This window comes from Sphaerodactylus townsendi, linkage group LG11 (assembly GCF_021028975.2).
Source record: "Sphaerodactylus townsendi isolate TG3544 linkage group LG11, MPM_Stown_v2.3, whole genome shotgun sequence".
Lineage (NCBI taxonomy): Eukaryota > Metazoa > Chordata > Lepidosauria > Squamata > Sphaerodactylidae > Sphaerodactylus > Sphaerodactylus townsendi.
Window position 1 is genome coordinate 74,612,219 of NC_059435.1, and position 25,755 is coordinate 74,637,973.

General features: G+C 46.6%; 1 protein-coding gene across 1 annotated transcript in view; it reads right to left on the reverse strand.

The window, feature by feature from the left end:
- Window positions 1-25,755, reverse strand: part of LOC125440650 (obscurin-like) — a 102,807-nt gene that overhangs the window by 41,335 nt on the left and 35,717 nt on the right. The window contains exons 19-27 of the mRNA XM_048510507.1: window positions 21,969-23,356; window positions 13,875-13,992; window positions 12,796-12,905; window positions 12,116-12,228; window positions 10,975-11,143; window positions 7,308-7,389; window positions 5,044-5,244; window positions 3,780-3,840; window positions 2,095-2,172 (exon numbers count right to left, since the gene is read on the reverse strand). Of these exons, the coding sequence (XP_048366464.1) occupies window positions 2,095-2,172; window positions 3,780-3,840; window positions 5,044-5,244; window positions 7,308-7,389; window positions 10,975-11,143; window positions 12,116-12,228; window positions 12,796-12,905; window positions 13,875-13,992; window positions 21,969-23,356 (2,320 nt within the window). The remainder of the gene's footprint in view (window positions 1-2,094; window positions 2,173-3,779; window positions 3,841-5,043; window positions 5,245-7,307; window positions 7,390-10,974; window positions 11,144-12,115; window positions 12,229-12,795; window positions 12,906-13,874; window positions 13,993-21,968; window positions 23,357-25,755) is intronic.

Consider the following 25,755-nt stretch of genomic DNA (forward strand, 5'->3'; position numbering starts at 1 on the left):
GAGAGAAAGGGGGAATAAAAATCCAAACTCTTCTTCTTCTTCTTCCACATTCCACATTGTGGAAAGGGGGGATATGGTAGTGATTAAAAGCCATATCTCTTTTCTTATTATTGAGGGTTTTTTTAACTACTAGGATTTATAGTGTTGAGGTTGTTATGCCAATTTACCAGCAGTGAAGGCTGGGAAATCTCATCTTCTCTGCTGGGCTCCACTTACTTCCAGTTTGCTCTGGTCTCCCAGGAGGGATTTAGCACCCATTTTTTTTTGGGGGGGGGGGGTCATTTTCAGATTTTTCTGCCAACATGAGCTGGTCCCATGGTGCTGATTATTATTGTCATAAGAACATAAGAACAAGCCAGCTGGATCAGACCAGAGTCCATCTAGTCCAGCTCTCTGCTCCTCGCAGTGGCCCACCAGGTGCCTTTGGGAGCTCACGTGCAGGATGTGAAAGCAATGGCCTTCTGCAGCTGTTGCTCCCGAGCACCTGGACTGTTAAGGCATTTGCAATCTCAAATCAAAGAGGATCAAGATTGGTAGCCATAAATAGACTTCTCCTCCATAAATCTGTCCAAGCCCCTTTTAAAGCTATTCAGGTGAGTGGCCATCACCACCTCCTGTGGCAGAATATTCCAAACACCAATCACACGTTGCGTGAAGAAGTGTTTCCTTTTCTTAGTCCTAATTCTTCCCCCCAGCATTTTCAATGTATGCCCCCTGGTTCTAGTATTGTGAGAAAGAGAGAACAATTTCTCTCTGTCAACATTTTCTACCCCATGCATAATTTTATAGACTTCAATCATATCCCCCCTCAGCCGTCTCCTCTCTAAACTTCCTCATAGGGAAGGTGCTCCAGTCCCTCAATCATCCTTGTTGCCCTTCTCTGCACTTTTTCTATCTCCTCAATATCCTTTTTGAGATGCGGCGACCAGAACTGGACACAGTACTCCAAGTGCGGTCGCACCACTGCTTTATATAAGGGCATGACAATCTTTGCAGCCTGCATGTTAGGGTCACAGTTGGGAATTAGATACATTGTTAAATCAGGGATTTGCAACCTGCAACCAATTGGCCATGGTGGCAGGGGCTGATGGGGATTGTAGTCCATGAACATCTGGAGAGCCGCAGGTTGCAGACCCCTGACATAAACACATGACGCTGTCTTATATTGAATCAGACCACTGGTCTATCAAAATAAGTATTGCCTGCTCAGACCAGGGACTCGGGCAGAAGTCATTTCACACCGTCTACTGCCTGCCTGGTCCTTTTTTAAACCTGGAGCTGCTAAAGGTTACATTCCTAACTTTCAGCATGGAGTCAGTAGGCCTCCACAACCCCTGAAGAAGCATGGTTGGATTTCTATCCTGCTTTTCTCAATCATTAGAAGTTTCAAAGCTGCTTACAAACTCCTTTCCCTTCCTCGCCGCACAACAGAAATCTTGTGAGGCAGGTGGGGCTGAGAGAATTCAGAGAGAACTGTGACTGATCCAAGGTCACCCAGCAGACTTCATGTGGAGGAGAGGGGAAACAAATCTAGTTCACCAGATAAGAGTCTGTTGCTGAAGTGGAGGAGTGGGGAATCAAACTTGGTTCTCCAGATTAGGGGGCACAGCCCTTTACCACTATGAGCGTCTCATAATCACTTCAAGCAGGTGTATCCCTACAGACGCTACTAAAATGGATACCCGGCCTAATGTGTCTCCAAGAAACACTTCCTGCACATTATGAATAGTGTGACCAGACATCCCGCTTTTGGCGGGACAGTCCCGCTTTTAACCAATTTGTCCCGTGTCCCACGGGGTTTTTTAAATGTTCTGATTTTTGGAAGGCTGCCGCACTGCCTTCTGGGGTGCTCCAGGGCCTCCCGCGCTGCCGCACTGCCTTCTGGGGCGCTCCAGGGCCTCCCGTGCTGCCGCACTGCCTTCTGGGGCGCTCCCGTTTCCTGCCCTGTCACAGGGCGGGGGAGGCTTGAGGCGTCCCAGAAAGTGCGCATCTAAACGTGCGATGTGCCAGCGTCCACATGTAAAAAAAGGTACAAATCTGGTCACCTTAATTATGAAAAAATTCCGACAGTCACAAAGATGACGTCAGAGTTACCTTAATGTCCAAGTGAAGTATTCCGTTCTCATGAAGATATGCAATCCCTTCTAAAAGTTGTTTAATATATAGCTTAACCTAGAAGTGAAAAGAAAAACAAACAAAAAGTTTAATTTGGGATTTAACAATAATGTGGAGTTTGGAGATTTTCTCAGGGCATAGGTCCCCAGGGAAGTGGGGAGATAGCTGCGAATGTCCTGCATCGTGCAGAAGTTTGGACTAGAGTCCCTTCCAGTTCTATGTGTCTACGGCCCTTTCCGGAGAAACCTTTTAAAACATTTCGAGGCAGGAAATAAAACATTTCCTCCATGGAGTTCCATATTGTTTTTACCACAAACGTTGTATTTATGGCCTCAAAGTATTTTAAATGAATCCCCTTTTAAAACGATTCTGTGCCTGAAATGTTTTGAAAACGTCTTCAGTTGTTTTGTAATCCACTGGCTCTGTTTCCCATGTTTCTCTGCACCCCTGAACTTCCTCTTGGCACCATCTTCTGAGTTCACTCCGTTCCTCCTTCAACTGTTTATTTGCAGCATTTCACTGTTTGTTCTTTAATTTGTGGGGGGAGCAAACTTTGAAGCACTGAGTAAACAAGGAGTAGCGAATGCAGCGCAAGGCTGTGAGGGGGGGAAAATCACGCAATGGCAATCAGGAATCATTTCAAGGGGATGAGTGCAGATATACATCATTGTAAGGAAGGGGACTGAAAACGTCTTAGAGGATTTGTGCGGAAAGGAGCACAGTTTCAAAATGAATGCTTCTGATTTCAGAGGTATTCTGGAGTCAAGCTCTACTCCATTTGGGGCAACGCTAGAGAGACCAAATCTGGGTTGGTACATTCCTGGAAATGTGGGGGTATAGTCGGGAGAGGACAGGGTTTGAACCTCAGAGGGTAGAATAGCACAGAGCGCACTCTCCAAAGCAGGCATTTTCTCCAGAGGAAATGATTTAGAAGAAGCAAGCCTTTATTGGCATAGACAACAGTACAACAATAGTAAAAAATGGATTAAAGCATATGTAATACAGGAAATAAATGTTAGGTCGAAGGAAATCTACTGGCGTTTGGTAATTTCCAGGAGAAAGTCTGCCACTATCATACAGAGAGAAGGATCAGGGTTGTCCAACAAAAGTAAAGCGTATAATCTAATTAAATCGTCGGGGGGAGTTGGGGGGTAGAAATGTAAAGGAGTAAGATTCACCATACTTGGATCCACTGATTTCCTTGAATCTGAGACAGTGTGTAGTAATTGGTGGGCCAGAGATTCGACTGAGCCGTCGTTACATGGGCACAATCTTTTAGCCTTGTCTGGGTTATTAAATCTGCCATGCAACAAGGCAGAAGGCATAACATTAAACCTGGCGAGCATTATGGCTCTCCTTTGAACGGGGTTTATTAAGCAGTACAGGTAGTGTGCCAAGTGGCCCCGTTCAAATGGGAGAGAAAAATACAGGGGGGAGCACGTTTTCTTGGCTGCGGTGATTAGGGTAGAGAACTCTCTATCCAATAGTTGACCTTTTGATTTCCTATAAGCTTCTGAATAGGACAAGGGGCAAAGTGAATCCACTGACAGTCCAATAGAGGAACTGATTTGCGTAGTCTGGAGATGAGCTGCCAAGACTCACCTGGAGGTTGGCAACCCTAGCCACAGCCCTGCCCAAAAAGATACGCAAGAAACCAACCTTACCTCCACTTCCGTTACCACGTTCTTCCTGAACAACCTGTCCAACAGCTCTTCATTGGAGCATCTCACATATTAAGGAGCATGAAACGTTTTGATTTGAGACAGTATAAATAATGGATAAATTGTGGCCCAATGATCCAATCTTTCCTGGTGGGAAGGGGAGGGAGGGGAAGAGGGGAAGGGAAGGGAAGGGGGCCGTCATCTGTCTGGTTGTGCCCCCCACTGTGGGAGGAAGGCAGGGAGGGGGAGGGGGAAAGGGGCCTGTTATCTGGTTGTGGCCCACCCACCCTGGGGGGGAAGGGGAGGGATGGGCAGAGGTAGGTTCCAGCAGGTTCTCACCAGTTCCCGAGAGTGGGTTACTAATTATTTGTGTGTGCCGAGAGGGGGTTACTAATTGGGTCCGCTTTTCCATTAGAAATTCCATTAGGTCCAAAAATCATAAAGTCCTGTTGTTTCCTGTGTGGCTGGTTAGTGAAGGTAGAAAACGGGATAATTCTCCCTATTGGACTGTTTTAAAAACATGTTTTAGAAATATGGTAAAGTTCGTTGTTTAAGGAAAGTATCCTTCTTTTGATTTCTAGAAACAAAATTAAGTATTTGAAAGTATTAAGTATTTGGCAGGCAGCTAATTAGAGGAGAAGTCGTTGTTTCTGTTGGCAGTAGACGATAGGACTTGCTATAATGCATTTAAATTATGGACAGAAAGATACTATCTGGAAATTAGGAACTTTTTTTTTATAGTAAGAGTTTTTTACAGTAACAGAGAAATTATTAATGCCCCGCCCTGGAATGCCCAGCCATGCCCCCATCGTGCCCCGCCCAGCCCCATTGGCGCTACGCCACTGTTTGAATCCCACCACCATGGGAACCTGTTACTAAAATTTTTGGATCCCACCACTGGGGATGGGGAGAGGGAAAGGGAAAGGGAAGGGGACCCATCATCTGGTTGTAGCCCTGCCACCATGGAGGGAAGGGGGAGGGAGGGGGAGGGGACACACAGGATTCTTCTACCAAACAGTTAAGACTACCCTTTTACGAAAGGAGAATGGAAGCTGATGATATTCCAGCCACGCAAGCAGTCACTGCACGTTGTCTGAATAGGTGCAGATGAAAGTGGGGTGCTACTCTTAGGTCAGAAGCTGGCACCCCGTCTGTAACTGTCTCATTTTGAATATGTTGCTTCCCATGGCTAAACCTCCCTCCCCCGGCACACTGCTGCCGACAAGGCTAACACGCATCCCACCCCAGGATTCCCAACGAAGGATACAGCTCCAAAATCAGGATCAACGTTTTTCGCGTCTCAAACTCATCCAGCAGCCGAGTGACCCGGTCGTGGGAAAGCGTGGCTAGAACATCCCTCTCTCGATAGGCCTGATCCCTTGTCTTGCTGCGCAGTGGCAGGAATTTGGCCGCACAGAGCGTTCGGTCGCCTTTATGGACCACCCTCTTGAGCAAGCCAAAGGAGCCCCTGTAAGGAATTCAAAACTTAGCCAGTGAAAGGAAAACGCCAGGTTTGATGGGGTCCTACACAGGAAATGCTCACAACCCCTTCCTTCATCTGCCTTAACCGGCAGGCAAAACTGAGTTTATTCATGAACTTCAGTCACTGAGGAGGAAACATCTGTGGGACACATAAAATGGTAAACGGCATAGAGAATCAAACATAATTGTGCCATCTCCGGCACTGCCAATGTAAGATCTTATCTGGCGCTGCCGGGGCCTCTCCCGGCCTTGGGATCGGGCGCTGTCAACAAATTGAGGTCGACCAATGATGGGTGTGTTAATGCTGCTGTGTTTTTAAAGGTTTTAATATCACGTATATATTTTGTTTTTATTATGTACTGTAGTTATGCACTGTTTTGTTGTACACCGCCCAGAGCCCTGAGGGGGTGGGCGGTTTATTAAATAATAATGATGATGATGATGATATTATTATTATTATTATTATCAACCCCACCACCACCACCACCACCACCACCACCACCACCATAATAATAATAATAATAATAATAATAATAATAATAATAATAATAATAATAATAATAATAATAATAATAATAATAATAATAATAATAATAATAGGTCATGCCAGTGGTAATCGGCACGCTGGGCGCCATCCCAAAAACACTATGGCAGCACTTAAAACATCTTTGAATTGACAAAATTAACATCTGTCAAATTCAGAAGGCAGCCCTGCTGGGATCCGCACGAATACTGCGCCGATACATAACAACTTCCTAGGCCTCTGGGTGAGGCTCGAATTGTAACGAAGGCCAACAACCAGCTAAAGATCTGGCAGCTGTGAAATCTACAATCATCATCATCATCATCATCATCATCACCACCATCATCATCTGAAGCAGCAGAAAACAGTGGGCGCGAACAAAAAATAGCAGACAAAAGAACTGTTTTTCCCTGAAACGCTTCATTTCACCACGCTATGGGGACAAAAAAAAGCCCAAACGGTTCTGTTTAAAATGTTTCCCAAGTGTTTTAAATGCTCTGTGCAGAAACGGCCAATGTCTTTCTTATTTAGCTTTCTCTTTGTCACCAAATCATCAGGACTGAGCGTGGCTGTCTGGCCGAGACACCCACGCGGACAACTTCAAATGGCACAACAGGGCATCGTTCCACAGCTGCTCAGCGCTTTTCCTCACATCAATGGCATGGAAGGTGACTGCCGCCCCCTCCTGGATGAGTGGCACCTCCTGCTGCTCTACGTCGTCTCCAGAGGAGGACAACCAACATGGTAAAAGGTCTGGAGTTCATGCCCTATGAAAAGAGACTTAGGGAGCTGGGGGTGTTGAGTCTGGAGAAGCAAAGCTTAAGGGGGTACGTGATAGCCATGTTTAGATATTTGAAGGGATGCCATATGGAAGAGGGAGCAAGCTTGTTTTCTGCTAGCTCAGAGACTAGGACATGGGGGAATGGATTCAAGGTGCAGGAAAAGAGATTCCACCTAAACATTAGGGAGAACTTCCTGACCGTCAGGGCTGTTCCACCATGGAATCCGCTGCCTCAAAGGGTGGTGGAGTCTCCTCCTTTGGAGGTTTTCAAACAGAGGCTGGATGGCCATCTGTCAGGAGTGCTTCGATTACGTATTCCTGCATGGCAGGGGGTAGGACTGGATGGCCTCTGTGGTCTCTTCCAACTCTATGATTCTATGATTCTAAGTCTCAAGGTCGATTTACCTTGCTTGAAGCCACAGAACACCTTGTGCCAACCTTGAACCAAACCACTGAATGTATCGTTTCAACAGAGGCCACACAGAAGAAGAAGAAGAGTTTGGATTTATATCCCCCCTTTCTCTCCTGCAGGAGACTCAAAGGGGCTCATAATCTCCTTGCCCTTCCCCCCTCACAACAAACACCCTGTGAGAGGTGGGTGGGGCTGAGAGAGCTCCGAGAAGCTGTGACTAGCCCAAGGTCACCCAGCTGGCGTGTGTGGGAGTGTACAGGCTAATCTGAATTCCCCAGAGAAGCCTCCACAGCTCAGGCGGCAGAGCGGGGAATCAAACCCGGTTTCCTTTACCTGGCTATTTCTTGCTTGACCTCGTAGAAAGAATGGAGCTTTCTTCTTGTGCTCTGTTTCTTGGCCTCTTGGCTTTTCTTGTCTGCAGGTCAACACCAAAAAGAAAAAGTGGACCAATCAATAAACACTCACAAAATAAAATCTCTGTCTTTTCTGCATAATCTACATCTTGTTTGCTGGCCGCATTCCATGCTTCTACCCTTCCAAGGGGCGTCTTTGTGGGGGCAATGCTGTCTTTTTCTGAGCACCGTACCCGAGCAAATGAAATACTCTAACAATAACTGTGGTTGCTGGGGTGTAATCTAGTGGTGGGATCCAAAAATTTTAACAACAGGTTCCGATGGTGGTGGGATTCAAACAGTGGTGCCGTCGCACACACGCACTTCCAGTCCCTATTGGTCAGGGAGGTTGCTTTAGTAACCCCTTCTCGGCACTCAGAAAAAATTAGTAGCCGCTTCTAGGGAAGTGGTGAGAACTGGTTGGATCCCACCTCTGGTGTAATCTAATAATACAAAGAGTTGCTTGTCCTAGAGTCAAATCCCTGATTCGCCAAGCCCAGTACTGTTTGTACCTGTTCTGGTGTCAACACTGCAGGATTTCAGCAACAAGTTACCCCAAATTATTTACCTGGAGATGCCAACGGGGTGTGGGACTTCGCACATGGCACAGTACACGTTTCCTCTTTTGTGTGTCATCCATATAATTGACTTATGATATCCTTTTTCCATCTGAGCCACCGCCTGTATCTGCGTCACGGATTGCCTACAAACATTCTAACTGCGTAGCGTGACGGCGAAATTGTCAGTCAGATACCGGACATGCAATGCTGCTTCTTGGAAGGGGCAGCTATTTTTATTTGGCCTCGTGATTGGTCACGTTGTGTGGGCACAAATAAAGGGTGTAAGAGAGGAAGTATAAGGAAGAGGAGGAGGAGGAGGAGGAGGAGTTTGGATTTATGTCCCACCTTTCTCTCCTGTAAGGAGACTCAAGGTGACTTACAAGCTCCTTTCCCTTCCTCTCCCCACAAAGACACCTTGTGAGGTAGGTGTGGCTGAGAGAGTTCCGAGAGAACTGTGGCTAGTCCAGTGTCACCCAGCAGGAATGTGTGCAGGTGTGCAGAAACTCAGCTGGTTCACCAGATAAGCTTGTGCCACTCAGGTGAAGGAGTGGGGAATCAAACCCAGTTCTCCAGATTAGAATCCACCTGTTCATAACCACTACACCGTGTCACATCCAAGTTGAAGGGCTGGGAGGACCTTACACAAGACAGGGACAGAGCCTACTCACAGGCCATACAAACGGGAAAACACATATTTTTTGGCAGGCAAAGCAAGACAATTTGGGACTGGGAGTTGAACAAACAGCACAGTATTTAGTCACAGGGTTCTGTTCCTATAGCAGTGATGGTGAACCTTTTCGAGACCGAGTGCCCAAACTGCAACCCAAAACCCACTTATTTATCGCAAAGTGCCAACACGGCAATTTAACCTGAATACCGAGGTTTTAGTTTAGAAAAAATGTTTGGCTCTGAGGCGTGCGTTACTCGGGAGTAAGCTTGGTGGTAGTTGTTGGCTTTGCTTTGAAGCAACCATGCAACTCTTGAGAGCGGGTGAATCCGCGACCCTTGGAGGAGTTTACTCAGAAGCAAGCCACATTGCCAGCAACCGAGCTTACTCCCAGGTAAAGGATCGCGCTTTAGTTCTTCCCATGAAAATCAGTGGGGTTTAACAGCGCTTAACAGGGTTACCTACACTGCTCCCCCAAAACTAAGTCTTAGGTTTAATGCTAATAATCAAGCCCAGCGGCACAGGCCAGCCTAGATGTGTGGGCAGGGGGCAATTTCCCCCCCACATGATGAACTCTGTTTGTGCGTGCCCACAGAGAGGGCTCTGAGTGCCACCTCTGGCACCCGTGCTATAGGTTCGCCATCACTGTCCTATAGAATACTATTACATACACTGAACAGTGTTTATATTGCACTTTAGATGCTCAAAATACTTCACACCTAACAAGACAGAAATAGGCTTGCTAAGCCTCAAAAGATTTCCAGATTGAGCTTTGACAAACTCGGCGCGGCAGCCTCCAGCTCGATTCAGGGTGGTGAACTAGGCCTGCCGTTTTGAAGAACAGATATCTGCGTTGTGTGTAGGGTCAGGATGCCTTTTATGAAAACTGGCCATGGGGCTCAAAACTGTTGACGCCAGGCCAAAGCAACCCACGTCCGCCCACGTTGTCGTGCAAAGCTTTGTGGAAAACTTCATGAACTTTTAGTTGCCAGGAAGAGGTGGAACCAACTCTCTCTTCAAGGCCCTGCTGGACTCCTGATTCATCTTGCTAGCTGTAGCCTGAATGCATGAAGTCTCTGATGAGTGGCGGCCTATGCTAGCTCAGCTGTTGGGGAGAGGGACGCGCGACTATAAATACATGAAAACAAACACTGAAAAAGATGTATTGTCGAAGGCTTTCACGGCCGGAATCACTGGGGTGCTGTGTGGTTTCCGGGCTATATGGCTGCGTTCTAGCAGCATTCTCTCCTGACCTTTAGCCTGCATCTGTGGCTGGCATCTTCAGAGGATCTGATAGTCTGATGAAGATGCCAGCCACAGATCCTCTGAAGATGCCAGCCACAGATGCAGGCGAAACGTCAGGAGAGGATGCTGCTAGAACACGGCCATACAGTCCGGAAACCACACAGCACCCCACTGAAAAAGATGCAGACAAATTGGCTGCAAGAACCTAGATGTGATATTTCCCCATATTGCTCAATTAGATCCCTCTGCTCCTCGGAGGAGAATCTACTGGTAATCCCTGGACCCAAAAAATATCCAGCTGGCCTTGACGAGGGCCAGGGCTTATTCTATCCTGGCCCCTACCTGGTGGACTATGCTCCCGAGTGAGATCAGGGCCCTGCAGCACTTGAGTGGTTTCCGCAGGGCCTGTAAGACGGAGCTATTCTGCCAGCTTTCTCTGGAGGCCAGCAGGGCTGACATCCATTCCTATTGGCCTCCCAAGGGTTCGTGGGTTTTTAGGCTACCATCTTGTCTATTTTAAATTGCAATTGTGCTGTTGTGTTACTGTATTAGTGTTTTAATGTTTGGGATCTTACTGTTATTTTAATAGGGGTTTTATGCTGTTGTATTGCCGCCCTGAGCCCTTTGAGGATGGGCGGGGTAAAAGTTCAAAAAACAAACATACACATACATACATACATACATACATACATACAACATACATACATACATACATACATACATACATACATACATAAAGGAAGGAAGGAAGGAAGGAAGGAAGGAAGGAAGGAAGGAAGGAAGAAAGAAAGAAAGAAAGAAAGAAAGAAAGAAAGAAAGAAAGAAAGAAAGAAAGAAAGAAAGAAAGAAAGAAAGAAAGAAAGAAAGAAAGAAAGCAGATAGAGTTGTCAGCTTCTAGTTGGGAAATATCTAGAGATTTTGAGAGTAGAGCCTGAGGAGGGGGGAGTTTGGGGAGGGAAGGAACTTTAATGGGATGTAAGGCCATCAAGTCCAGCTTCTAACATGGCCATTTTCTCCCGGTGAGCTGATCTCCGGAACCTGGAGATGTTACAACTGGAGATCAATCGTAACAGCTGAAGATCTCCAGCTGCCACCTGGAGGTTGGCAACTCTCCTAACAGAAGCTATCCGAGTTACCTTCTTGCACCACCAGTTCTGCTTTGCACAACACCTCCCCTGCTGCATTTGTGGCCATGCAAGTGTAGACGTCGCCATCTTCAGATCTGGCCTTGTACAGAATCAAAGAGTATCTTGTGCCTTCGCTGAACAGGCGGATTCTTTCGCTGTCTGTCAATAACGAAATACCCTGGAAGAAGAAAAAGCCACAGTGGCCGTTTCTCCACGGCAAAATTATACCTGTGCACCACCGTTTTTTAAACCTGTGTCTATTTTATCCTGGCTTATCCCTCCGCACAGCTGCCTGTTTCTTTCCAGGAGCCAAGTTAGGATCAAGAGGTAATACTGAGCTATTCCACCGGGACTTTGGGGGGGCTGGCCGCGGTTCTATCGCCCCCCATTGAGGCTGCTGCCTTCCATCTGGTCGGGCCCTGATCTCCATCTCGGGTCCTACCTACCCCCTCCCTCCGCTGGCCTTTAGATCGGGCGCTCTGTTGTTTTAACCTGTATGTAATTTTGTAATCGCTGTTTAAGCTTTTAAGTTTCAAGTTTTTAATGAATTAAGCTGCATTCTTGTATTTTTGAAATGTTTTGTTGATCTGCTGTTTTAAAAGTGCAGCCATTTTGTGAGCCGCCTCGAGCCCTTCGGGGGTGAGGCGGCTTATAAATCTCATAAATACATAAATAATACTCCAGGTTGTTCCGCACGAGCCCGGGTATTTTGTATTTACACCGTTTCTGTGCCCGTGGTGTTTCACGGCATCGGGTCACCCCAGGATATTTGGGAAAAAATTGCCAATTGGGTGATTTTAAAAAAATCTTGGGCTAAGGGAAATGTCGCGAGGCAACACTGGGGCAGGCCAACTTTAGCACCAGGAACTCTGCGGAATTCTCAGCTACACAGGGATATTTTGACCGTGCAGAGAGGAAGAGCAGGTTTGACCTGGCGTCTCTCTTTAAGATGCTGCTGGATTCAAAAACAGCAATTCTAAGGCAGACCAACACGGCTAGTCTTGGACAGAAGACAATTTGGAGATGTTCAACCTGATGCAAAATCCACCAGCTTCAGGGTCACATACTGCACGTTTTAAATAGCCTGTGCAGAAAGGGTCACGACAATTCCTTTGTTGACTCTTCTGCTCTGGGAACGTCTCCTACCTACCTTGAACCAGGCAACAGTTGGCTGGGGATTTCCTTCAATAATGGCATCAAATTTCGCCATCTCTCCGCATCGAACCAGAACATCTTCAATCGTCACCTGCATGTACGGCGGGGCTGCGAGACATAACAGGCCTGTCAGTTGCTTTTAGAAAAGAATGGAAGAGAAACATAGCAGAGCTCTCCTTGTGCCCCCATCACCAACCACGGGAAGTGAAGAAGAAGAAGAAGAGTTTGGATTTATATCCCCCCTTTCTCTCCTGCAGGAGACTCAAAGGGGCTCACAATCTCCTTGCCCTTCCCCCTTCACAACAAACACCCTGTGAGGTAGGTGGGGCTGAGAGAGCTCCGAGAAGCTGTGACTAGCCCAAGATCACCCAGCTGGTGTGTGTGGGAGTGCACAGGCTAATCTGAATTCCCCAGATAAGCCTCCACAGCTCAGGCGGCAGAGCTGGGAATCAAACCCGGTTCCTCCAGATTAGATACACGAGCTCTTAACCTCCTACGCCACTGCTGCATACAGAAAGTCCCAGGATCAGTGCCCACCATCTCCACTTAAAGGTCAGTTACAGAAGACCTCTGTTTGGGATCTCGGGGACTGCTCCTAGTTTGAGTACACACTACAAAACTTCACGTGTGTTTTTATGTCGACCTCAAGCCGGACTACATAGTGGCTCATCTTACTGGCTGCACTCGTCTCTGCTGCGCAGACAGACACCCGCTCCCCGGTCTCCGTGTAAGCTTCCTTCTGTGCATCCCAGATGACATCGGCTCCCTCCACGATTTGGAGTGTTCTGGAAACATTGAATAAAGGAGGAGGAATCATAATACAAGCAGAATTTACACAATGAACCAGCCGCTGTGCAAAAGAGCCGGCTGCTACTTCAGAGCCCTCCGGGGGTGGGCGGTATAAAAATCCCATAAATAAATAAATAAATAAATAAATAAATAAATAAATAAATAAATAAATAAATAAATAAATAAATAAATAAATAAAATGCGACAACCAAAATAGCCACCAACAGACTTTTCGAAGAGAGAAGCACAGGGTGGCAATTCTTTTCCAGTAGGTTATTGACATGGAAATCCTTTTGCATGAGGTCAAGATTGAAGGGGAGGGGATAAGTGCAGAGAGCAGTTAGAAGTAAGGGAGGAGATGTTAGTACACTCTGCAGTAAGATATGATTTTATGTTGGTTTGCAGCTACATAAGATTTTCCAACTTATAGTATTGGTGGGGAAATGATACAATAGTGGTTTGTCTTGCCTTCGCTAGTCTTGATAGTTGATAGAATTTTGAGGCGAAACGTCAGGAGAGAATGATCGAGGTGCCCCTTCTATTCCTCCGGTTTCGGAGTCCCCCTGTCATCTAGGGGACCCACTTTTTGTTCTGTTTGGCCCTCCTTGGGAGGGTTTAATTGGGGTTATTGCTGATGCCATTTTTACTGAATTTACCGCTGTGTTTTAAATTCTTAAATTTAAATTTAAATTATTTTAATTTAATGGGTTTTTTGTTTGTATATATTGTATGTAGAATTGGTGTTGTGCACCGCCCAGAGCCCTTCGGGGGGTGCATTCCACCCTGTTTTCTCCAGTTCATGGCCTTGTTCCCCCAAGCTGGCATTTCTTCTTCAGCCTGAATTACACACCAATCACTCTGCTCAAACTGAGACTGCAAAGTGAATGGAATGGTATCTCGGGGCTTAGTAGCATTTCCTCTAACCGCCTACCATTCGGAGTTGCAGAACTACTCGTTGAGGTTACCTGGTCACGTGCTCTTGGATACCCTCCTCCTGGGCAGCGACATCTGCCTGAACGATGCTGGGACTAGGGACTTTTTCAGTTTTGCCCGGAATCTTACCAGCAGTTTCCTGCCGTTCAGCTGGCAGCAAAAACAGAACTTGTTAGATAATGCACGGGTGGAAAAAGCAGGAAAAAAAACACAAGAGAGAAGTTGTAACAATGATTACAAATCCCTCCCCGCTTTTCTAAGTCACTGTGAGTTGCAGAAAGGTGAAGTGGAAATGTTTTAAATATGTGTATTTAAAAAAACTGGCATCACAAAGGGGGTGTCTCTAAACTAACAGCCCAACGCAAAGAGTTGCAGTAGCCAGAAACAGTGCCAGTGCTGTGATGCCACACTGCCTCCTGAGGGGATCTGGGCGGCACAGGGAGGCAGCAGAAAGAAGAAAACCCCCCAGCCACCTGAAAAGCCCCCAGTGAGGCAAATGGACAAACTCCTCTGTCAGGGGAATTCCTGGGCTGAAAGCTCAGCGGAGGCCAACTAGGGTCAGCTCTGCCCCGGGATGCCCTAGCTCACACCCAGCTGTGCCAGCGGCCAGGTTTTGGTTAGTGCAGCTCTGAAGGCTGAGCCTGCTTCCTGGTTGGGTGCCGTAGAGGTCTGCAGTGCCCACCCACCTCCCTGTTTGTCTCCCCCACCCTAGTAAGTTCCATTCACAGCAGTGGGCAAACACACCAGTGCAACACGATGCCAACTCCAAGAGTAAGGTGACCACATTTTCACCTTTTTAACGTGGAACAGCTGCAGGAGCACACTGCCTTTTGGGGCGCTCCCCAGTTTCCCGCCCTGAAACCAGGGAGTGCCCCAAAAGGCAGTGCGCTCCTGCGGCCACGTGCACGGGAGGCTGCCACACTGCCTTCTGGGGCGCTCCCTGTTTCCTGCCCTGTCACAGGGTGGGAAAAGGGGAGCGCCCCAGAAGGCAGTGCGGCAGCCTTCCAAAAATCAGGAGAATTAAAAAACCCCACGGGATGCGGGACAAATTGCTCAAAAGCGGGACTGTCCCGCCAAAAGCAGGACGTCTGGTCACCTTGTCCAAGAGCCGATTGGCCCTCCTTCTGGATTGGGCTGTACAGTTTGGCACATTTTGGGTTAAAAAATGCAGAATCCCATCTGCTTTTATATTCTTACAGAGCTCTCTTAAGGACAATATTTTATTTATTCCTATATCAGGGGAAATAAGCTTTTCTCATCTACAGGGGCCTGAGAATTTTTTTTTTTAACTTTATGGGGTCTGGAGAAATAGTCCTAATTTCAGTGGTCCAGAATCAATACCTATTGTGGGGTGGGATCCTGCAACTGATAGCTTAATGGGGGCTCAGAATAAGAACATAAGAACATAAAAACTAGCCTGCTGGATCAGACCAGAGTCCATCTAGTCCAGCACTCTGCTACTCACAGTGGCCCACCAGGTGCCTTTTGGGAGCTCACGTGCAGGAGGTGAAAGCAATGGCCTTCTGCGGCTGCTTCTGCTCCTGAGCACCTGGTCTGCTCAGGCATTTGCAATCTGAGATCCAGGAGGATCAAGATTGGTAGCCATAGATCGACTTCTCCTCCATAAATCTGTCCAAGCCCCTTTTAAAGCTATCCAGGTTAGGGGCCATCACCACCTCCTGTGGCAGCATATTCCAAACACCAATCACGCATTGCATGAAGAAGTGTTTCCTTTTATTAGTCCTAATTCTTCCCCCCAGCATTTTCAATGAATGCCCCCTGGTTCTAGTATTGGGAGAATGACTCCTGTATGTCACGTTCTTCCACATGTCCATCTCCTGTGTTGGCCATTCCTTCATGTCTGAAGATACCTTTCCTCCTCCCGTTGCCCCCTCAAGTGTGCTTTATGGATCCTGTCCATGAACTCTTCATCTTCCCTTATGAAATGGAGTGTGGATAAGTGTGCCTCAAAGCCCTTGTATCTTCTCATCCAGTAAGCCTACCAATTTACACTTGCGGCAAATGTAATGGCCATTGCTCTTGGGTAAGAAAACAAACGTGGCACACACTACCTCAGCCCCTCACCAACCATGATGCTCCAGTCCATACAGGAAGTTGTTCAGTCTTTCCTGTACACTCCAACCAATTTCCCGGTTTGCTCCTCCTGTTCAGTCACCCCAGTTGGCCAAGATCAGGTTGGTTAACCAAGCAGTTTCCCTTCCTGGAACTAACCAGACTAACACGTGCTAACCTTGAACAGTTTGCATAAACGTTAAGAACCCCATCCGTCCCCTTTTCCAAATGTATGTTTCTGACTTGGTAGGTGAGGAGCATTCATGACCAGGTCTCCATTGGAAAAAGTTCTCCCAAAGCCCATTGAACTCAGGTGTTGAGTGAGGCTGGGACATCTCAGTCATGAATTCAGCATACAGTATGGACTCCTTGCTGCTGAGGAAACTTTGTGAATTACGATTCCGCGCCGTTATCGACCCTCACGATTCGAGCTGCGTTCGACCTAAGTGCTCCGCACAACCACTGGGATCGACGTGGTTTTGTACCAGCTTCGCCCTGTGTAATGGTCAGATTTCCGACTCCAGTTGGGAACTCCTACTTTTTCAGGGAACCACGCTCGAACTCAGCTCGATTTCAGTAAAGTGCGGAATCTCTGGTGCCGGAAGTCCCCCATTCAGCCAATCACAAACAGCGCATAATTTCCGCGTACCAATGTAAGCGGCCAATCAAAAAACGGCACCTTCGTGCCTCCATTCCTGTGGCAGTTCTTTTATAACGTGTGTGGGGATAGACTAAACATGGCCGTAGAACAGTAGCCAATCGGAACGGAGCAGCAAAGAGGCACAGGATGATTCCGCCTGCCGAGCTGGGATCAAGCTGGTTGCAGTGGGGAACAACAATGGCTTCGACCTAGGTCAGTACCCTTCTCAGGGAACTGGGTCGAACCTATTTTACTCGTGTGCGGAATCACCCTGTGTCCCCTTTCCTGAATTTTCCCTTCTGACTGGGGATGGCGGGAGCATTCATGATGATCTAAACCGGAAGGTCTCCATTGATCCTGGGAGACAAGGGGAATGAATTTGGAAACCATGGCTCCCATGCTTCCTGGCATCAAATGTTGTCTTAGGTTATGGCCTCCTGTTGCTATGACAACTTCTTCAAAATTGCTTCCCTCTATAATGAGGAAAAGGAGAGGTTTGGGGTGGGGGGAATACCCCCAGGCCTCATCTTTACAACCCTCCAATTTTAAATCTGAGACTTTTAAGGAAACAACAACTGAATGGAAAACTCCTGGTGTCCTTTTACCGCTGTGCTATAGAGAGTGTCTTAACAAGCTGCATCTGTGTATGGTTCTCCAGTTGCACAGCGGCAGATAGGAAGGCGCTCCAAAGGGTGATCACTACTGCACAGAGGATTATCGGCTGCCCTCTCCCCTCCTTGGAAGAACTCTATAATTCCCGAAGCCTAAAGAAAGCCCAAAATATTCTGAGAGACCCGTCTCATCCAGCACACTCTCTTTTTGAACTGTGACCATCCGGCAGACGATACAGGTCTATCCAAACTAGGACCAAGAGGCTTAGAGACAGCTTCTACTCTAGAGCTGTGGTGATGCTGAACTCCGCGGCTTCGTGTTGATGTTTGGGGCTGTGTAGGGATGTGTGGAGGAAGGGGAAAGTGAGGATGGGGTATGAGTCTGAAATTGTGTGCATCGAGAAATGCTGCTGTAAATTTCGTTGTGCGTGCACAATGACAATAAAATGCTTATGCTTATGCTTAAACATACTCTGAGGAACCTCCTATAGCCATCCCGGTAATTTCTTTGACCTTTCCCCACCGGTTCTTCAATCCAACCATTTTTTCAAACCTCTCTCTCTCTCTCTCTCTCTCTCTCTCTCTCTCTCTCTCTCTCTCATATATATATAATAAACATTTTTTTGGTTTTCATTTCTCTGAGATATTTCTGTTAATCTTACCAGGGGCTAGACAGCTGGTTATAAATTTGTTCCCCCTTGTGGGACATGTTACTTTTAAGGTGCCAGGTTTATTGCTATGTTGTTTTATGGTTATGTTCTATTTCGATGTATTTTTTGTCGATGTGTATATGGTTGATGTGAGTCCCCTTGAGTCTGTCAGGACACAGAGTGGCATAAAAGTCCAATAAATGAATAAATAAACAGCAAGACTTTTGAGGTAACCGTCAAAGCAACTTCACCATTACAAGGTGTGAGCACACCTATTGCCAAGCACAGAATTTTGAAAAATATCACAATAAAAAAACCCCAAAAATCTAGAAAACCAGCTTTAAGTGTCATTTGTGAAGAGACCAGACAAAAGCAAGACAAAAGCAAGAGAGCTGATCTTAGACATTTATTGATACGAAATTGAGCGTCTAAACAGCATACTGACTGAGAAGTCAACCGAAGTTTTGAAAAATCCATCTCTCAAGCAGATTTTTTTTCGGCTATTGTCACACCTTCCCTTCCACTGGAAATTTGCCGTTAAACCAGTTCTTTAGTTCCGAGGTTTTGTTTTTGTTTAAATACAAGCCTGTGCTTTTGTTCTACAGGAAATAAATCCCCACACGATGGCTAAACTGTTAGTCACATACAAGCCTATCTTCTTTTAATTTCTAGGAAAATATTTTTAAAATAAACATATAGGATGCTCCGGATCTTTTCAGTTTTTAAAAAAATACTGCATAGGGTTTCCTGTTGACTGGGAGTTGCTTTTCTGTTTAAATTTTTAGAGAAAATGTAAACTGTTGGGCTGTGCGTTTTTTTAAAATTGGTTGATCAAAAGACCTCCTTGCATTTCTTGAAACAAACTACTGTTTAGTTAAGCACACCACTAAGTCGCTAAATAAAACTGAAAGGTTAAGCATTTTTTGCACATTTTCACAGACAAAACACCTGAACATTTCTGCATGTACGATCGCAAAAGGCCGAGATCTAATATTTCTGGTATTGAGGTTAATTCCTCTGATCTGAATGACAGCATTCTAGATTTGCACAGAAGTATCTGAGTTAAAAAATATGGCCCTAGTAAGAAATACACTTCAGCAGAGAGGTATTTTCGTCTTCTGTAACGTCTGTAAAATTCATAGTGCAAGAGACACTGATGTATAATCACGTACCTTACTTATATACAGAATAAACCAGTGAGGTGTTAAGAAATAGAACAACTGTTACATAAGAAAGATCCACGAAAGATGGCCACTGAGAGATATCCACGCTTCTACAGAAGGAGTCCGCGTGGTATGGAGTGGTAGCTTGGATTTCAAAATTGCTACTTTAACTTAGCCATGCCGTTCTTGAGATGAAAACTGACACATGATGTTCGCAAAGCTATCTGTCTTCCTCACATGGACTTTTAAAAAATATCAAGTCCAGAGGAAACCTAGATAACATTTTGATTGATTGGGGAACTTTTGGTTGGGGAACACCACATCCCAGTAAAAGAAACTTATCAATGTTTTTATAAGATGGGCAGCAAGTGACCTGCTATAGCATAAAATAAGTTTCATTTGTTTTAACTCCATGTCAGTGAACAAAATATGTAAAAGTACAAAGTATAAATGGAAGTATTCTTGCAAAAAAAAAAAAGGAAGAATGGGACATTGGCTATTCTTTGTCCAACTGGGAGCCGACACTGTTCTGCGGTGGCACAGATTCTGTGGCTTGAATACAGCCAGTGGATAAAAGTTTTCCTAAACCAGGCAACGCTAAAACTTTCAAAGCCGAGTTCATACCATCTTGACAGCCAACACCCAACAGATTACAAATAGCTTTTTGTGTAAGTCACACTCCCGGATTTAGGCAACAATTATTCCTGTAATTGCAAGAGCACTTTGCCAAACACTCTCGCTGTTAGTTGGAACCACCACAGATTATATCTGTAAGGGGATAAATCTGGCCTGCTTGAAAGGAAAGAACCCCTGGCTCAACTAGACCAAAGCCACGGAGAATCGCAGGAACATGATCTACCAATACAAGACAAGTACGATCTAGAGAAGATTTAAGGGTAGCAATGGCAGCAGTAAAACTGAATACACTTTTTACTTGGGTAAAGTTGGCTTACCAGCTTAGAAACCTTTGAAAACAATTTAAATGAGACCATAGCAATATTGGCTTCTAGCAGGTCAGGACTTCTACCGAAGCAATGAAATGCTTCCCTCTGCAAACCTCATGAGCAAATTCCTATATGGTATTTGCCCACAATTTAACCACCTTTCACACAGACGCTTTAAACTTGCTTTGGCTTCAGATAGCAAATAGATTTTTTAAAACGTTTTACACGCGGAAAGGATAAAGAGCAACGGCCACCACAACAAAAATGATCAAAATCCAGATTAAGGCTTTGTTAGCTCTGAGGACACCATTTCAAGGTTTGTGAAACCTTCAAAAAACTCTGTTTGCTTTCAGAAGCCACATGAAAGGGACCTGAGCCTGACTTGACCAAGGGCCTTTCCCTACTTATCTTAAGCCCTGCGCTACTCTCCTCAAGTAGCACGGGGTCCCCCGGCACTCCCCACGACAGGGGTGGCGACAGCGCAGCTGCCCCGCCGCTGTCGCGCCCCCTCAGCGTGCGGCATCCCCGGCGCTCTTGTAAACAGCGCCTTTTGATGACCCCGCGCAGAGCACAGAGCGCGGGGTCGTGGGGATGCCCAGGCGCGCGCCAGGGATGCCGCGCGCTGAGAGCAGCACGCGGCATAGGGGGGATCGTGGAGAGTGGGGAAACGCCCCAAAGCTAATAGGAAGCAGCCTGTTCCTCTAATGGGTGGTATTTTAGGAGAAGCCACACAAGTAAACTTCTCCTTCATTCCTAGTTTTTAAACAGGCAATGTCACTTTGTGTTCCTTGCGTTGTGAGGCATCTTTAAAACAAATGTATGGATTCCTCAAAAGACCACCGCTGTTTTAATAAAGGACAAACGTAAAAGAGTCTAGGCACAGTCTGTCTATAAGGCTGAATGCGTACCTAGGGAGTATTGCTGGGCCAACTCTCTCCCCATAAGAAAAACTATATATTGGTAATGCAAAGACATTAAGCTAGCTTTAAAGGCATTAAAAACCAAAGTGCAATCCATAAACTGATGAAACAGGGGGATTTGACCTTGGTCTGTTTGCAATACAAGCCAAGGTCAAATTTGTAATGGGATTACACTAAATTCAGTGCAAAGGTGCAGCCATAAGCAATTTGTGGATTGCACTGTGACACTTCAATTAAATTTGCCTCTGAAGTTGAACGTAGCCAAAACTGAACAGAGCAAATTTGCCTCTGAAGTTGAACAGAGCAAAGTTCTGGGCAGTCTCTTCAGCTAATCGTCTGAGTTCAACTGCGCAGTTAGGAGATGGAACACAAGTTGTACGTTCTGCAGAGTACATGAACAGCAAACAGCTGAGCTGTCCACCCTTTGAAGTCATTTTAAAAGCATGTTTAAATGTACAGAAGCAACTTAGGGTCAACACATTGTTCGTTTAAAGGGTAGGCTGAGCTACTTTTTACCTTGCAGGCACAACGCAAACTAGAAACAGCCTTGCTTTAGTACAGTGCTGGCGAACCTTTGGCACTCCAGATGTTATGGACAACAATTCCCATCAGCCCCTGCCAGCATGGCCAATTGACCATGTGGGCAGGGGCTGATGGGACTTGTAGTCCATAACATCTGGAGCGCCAAAGGTTCGCCACCACGGCTTTAGTAGCTGGGAGGAACTGCTAGATTGGGATTCTGCAAGGTTGATTTAAGGAGTTTGGCAACTTGAAATAATGTGTGTGTATATATACATATATCTAGAATGAAATCTATTTAGATCTCCTTGCTAATTTTGCCCTAGGTTTACCCTACCTGCTCCTTATCGTTTTGCTACGGAATGGTGCTGTCTTTTTAGCTTTCAATCACAATCAAAAATTACATTATAGATACTGAACTGATAGAAGTGTTCCCTTTTAAGACTGGAAAAGCTCAACATTTCACGCTGTACAGTATTTTCCTTGGGAGAGTTTTCTTTTAGGCTCCTTGTTATTCCCATCACAGTATTCTTGGGGTCGCTTCGTGTGGTTTATGGCAAAGTTTATACATGCGGCAGTCAAAACCGAACTGGCTTCGGGCTCAGCTTTGGGAGGGGTCTTCCTTCTTGATACAGAGTGTGACCGGTTCTCCAACGCTGCCGTAGCTGAGGGTTCTTGTTGAAACTTCCGTTTTGAAGCTAGATTGCCCATTATCTGCAGACAACTGGACTTTGGTACAGAAAGATGGCGCCATTTTGAATGGGGGTTCGGCTGAAGTCCCGGCAGCTGTTGTACGTGGCGTAGGTGTCGTCACTGCTCCAGTGTGGGTCTCGCTGACGTGGAAAGAAATGTTGGATGGGCCACTGGACTGCATGGACGCAGACATGAAGACGCCGCTTGGATGATGCCCTTCGAACTTGCTAAAGAAGGTTTGCTTTGTCTTAGGAACCACCGGCCTCCCCACATTGAGCAAGACAGGCTTCCCGACGGTGGGTTTGTTGATTTCGGTTTGGAGCACAGCTATCTCACAAGGTTTGTCTTCGTAGTTAGGATTCCCACATCGGTAGGTTTCCCCTTCTTCCGGGACGTAATCTTCAAGGTCCTCCAAAGTCAATGCTTTCCCATTTCGGGTAAGGATTTTGAGATCTCGGTTGCTAAGGTCAACGGACACTACCCCTTCGGGCTCTTCGATTATGATGTTTTCCGCTTCTGGAAGGTCTTTGTCTTGCATGGGACTTAATGGTCCCTCTTCGGCTGCCCATGTTGTTTCAAAATCAGAAGCAGTGTCGTGAAACTCAATATCTCCATGTGGATCCTCTCCTGGTTCAGTTGTCTCAGCTAGTTCGTCGACAAAGCTGACCACGGGGGAAGCAGCCGGTGAATCGGTCATACCGACTGGTTCATGCGGGCAGCTCGTTCGTTCTTGTTCCGACCTATAATATGAACTTATGTTTTCATCACTGGTTGATATTCCCTTGTCTTCAGCTCCAGATATTTCAACATCAGGGGCTAGAGAAGGTTTGCCTTCTTCCACTAATTTATTATTGGAGTTATTTGTGTTTGGGTCATCTTCAGGGGAACGCCTGGGTCTCGAGCCTGACCAAATGAAACTCGATTCATCTTTTTCCGCTCTCACGGGAGATGCTCCTCTTTTCCTCGACGTCTGGGCTGACTTCTTCACATTAAATTCAATAATCTCCTCCACTTCAACCCATTTGGGGGTCTGCTCCTCCACGATGGTTTCCACGCTGACGCCGCCTCTGACTGACGCTCCTTCTGCCTCTGTCACAAACAGTGTGGGGATCGATGCCTTTTGCATGGCTTCAAAGTCATGTCGGTGAAGAGGCTGCCGAAACTTGGTCATATAAACTGGCTCGGGTGTCGAAAACTCTGATCTGGAGGAGCGTGAAGGAGAATGGCTCGAAGGTGGGCGGGCCGGAGATATCCTTCGCTTTACTCGCGGAGTCTTCACCACCGTTGTTATCGTTTCCTCTCTGACGATGAAAACGGTGGAAATGGTGTTGTTTTATGGAGAGACACGAGCCCGGGACCTTCCCCACCCTTTGGAGGACCACACACCGTCACATGCTCACACGGGCAAAGGCATGGCAACTGTGTTAGATTTGTAAGCGATGCAGCATGGTGTGAACAGTGATGTTTCAAAGGGCATGCAATAATGTGCACCCAGAAATTATTCCCTGATGGGCTAGAATAGTATTCAATGTATCCCAATTCTCTATGAGTTTTTCAGAATGCGTAAACATGGTCCAAAACATTGTGTGAAAACTGAAGAATCTGGATTTATACCCCACCTTTCTTTCCTGTAAGGAGACTCAAGATGGTTTGCAAGCTCCTTTCCCTTCCTCTCCCCACAACAGATACCTTGTGAGATAGGTGGGGCTGAGAGAGTTCTCAGAGAACTGTGACTAGCCCAAGGTCACCCTGCAGGAACACAGGAGTGCGGAAACACATCTGGTTCACCAGATAAGCCTCTGCCACTCAGGTTAAGGAGTGGGGAATCAAACTGGGTTCTCCAGATTAGAATCCCTCTGTTCTTAACCACACATGCTTTCAAGAGTCAATGCTTCCTTCATCAGATACGAGTAGGAATGGAGACTCATGGATCTCCATTGCAACTTGGATCTGATGAAGGGATCACAACTCTTGAATTGTGTACAGTGCTGGGTACCACAATTCTGGGCACCACAAACTGGAACAGGTCCAGAAGAGGGCTACCAAGATGGTCAAAGGTCTGGAATCCATGCCCTACAAAGAGAGACTTAGGGAACTGGGGATGTTTCGATTGGTGAAGAGAAGGTTAAGAGGTGACATGATAGCCATATTTAGATATCTGAAGGGATGTCACGTTGGTGGGGGAGCAAGCTCGTTTTCTGTGGTTCCAGAGACTAGAACTCAGAGTAATGGATTCAAGGTGCAGGAAAAGAGATTCCACCTAAACATCAGGAAAACTTCCTGACAGTAAGGACTGTTTGACAGTGGAATGCACTACCTCGGAGAGTGGTGGAGTCTCCTTCTTTGGAGGTTTTTAAACAGAGGCTCAATGGCAGGGGGTTGGATTTGATGGTCCTTGAGATCTCTTCCAACTCTATGATTCTATGTACGGTCGTGCCCTGAAAAACCTAGTTGGTCCCAAAGGTGCTACTGGACTCAAATCCAGCAGTTCTACCACAGACCAACATGGATACCCTTTGAAACTTCCTCCAACATGCAGCAGAGGCGTAGGAGGTTAAGAGCTCATGTATCTAATCTGGAGGAACCGGGTTTGATTCCCAGCTCTGCCGCCTGAGCTGTGGAGGCTTCTCTGGGGAATTCAGGTTAGCCTGTACACTCCCACACACGCCAGCTGGGCTAGTCACAGCTTCTCGGAGCTCTCTCAGCTCCACCCACCTCACAGGGTGTTTGTTGTGAGGGGGGAAGGGCAAGGAGATTGTCAGCCCCTTTGAGTCTCCTACAGGAGAGAAAGGGGGGAATATAAATCCAAACTCTTCTTCTTCTTCCTTTTCTGTGATCAGAAATCATACAAAAGGATACGGCAACCTTTGCATGGGTGTCGTGGGCGGAAACGCATCAGCCCATTGCTGAGTCAGCCAAGCCGATATGCTCTCTGTCTTGCCACATAAAATGAAACTCCCAGCTGTGGAATTGTTAAACAGGCTCCCTCAGCAATGGGGTTGACTTGCTCCTTCCTCCTGCTTCCGCTCAGAAGGCAACGTGAGTGCTTTCCTCGCCAACAGTTACATTTCTAAACCTGACTGCAAAGGCGTAGGGAAGGGGGAAATGGTGCCCAAGGCAACACCTGCTCCAGGCGCCCCTGTGCCCCATCCAGCGCCCCCTTACCTTAGCCCAGTGATGGCGAACCTGTGGCACGGGTGCCAAAGGTGGCACTCAGAGCCCTCTCTGTGGGCACGCACAAACAGAGTTCATCCTGTGGGGGGAAATCGCCCCCCCTCCACACATCTAGGCTGGCCTGGGCCGCTGGGCTCCATTATTAGCATTAAACCTAAGACCTAGTTTTGGGGAAGCAGTATAGGTAACTCTGTTAAGCACTGTTAAACCCACTGATTTTCATGCAAAGAACTAAAGCACAATCCTTTACCTGGGAGTAAGCTCGGTTGCTGGCAATGTGGCTTGCTTCTGAGTAAACCCTCCTAGGGTTGTGATTCACCCGTTGGAAGAGTTGCACGGTTGCTTCAAAGCAAAGCCACCGACTACCACCAAGCTTACTCCCGAGTAACGCACGCCTCGGAGCCAACCATTTTTTCTTAACTAAAACCTCAGCATTCAGGCTAAATTGCTGGGTTGGCACTTTGCGATAAATAAGTGGGTTTGGGGTTGCAGTTTGGGCACTTGGTCTTGAAAAGGTTCGCCATCA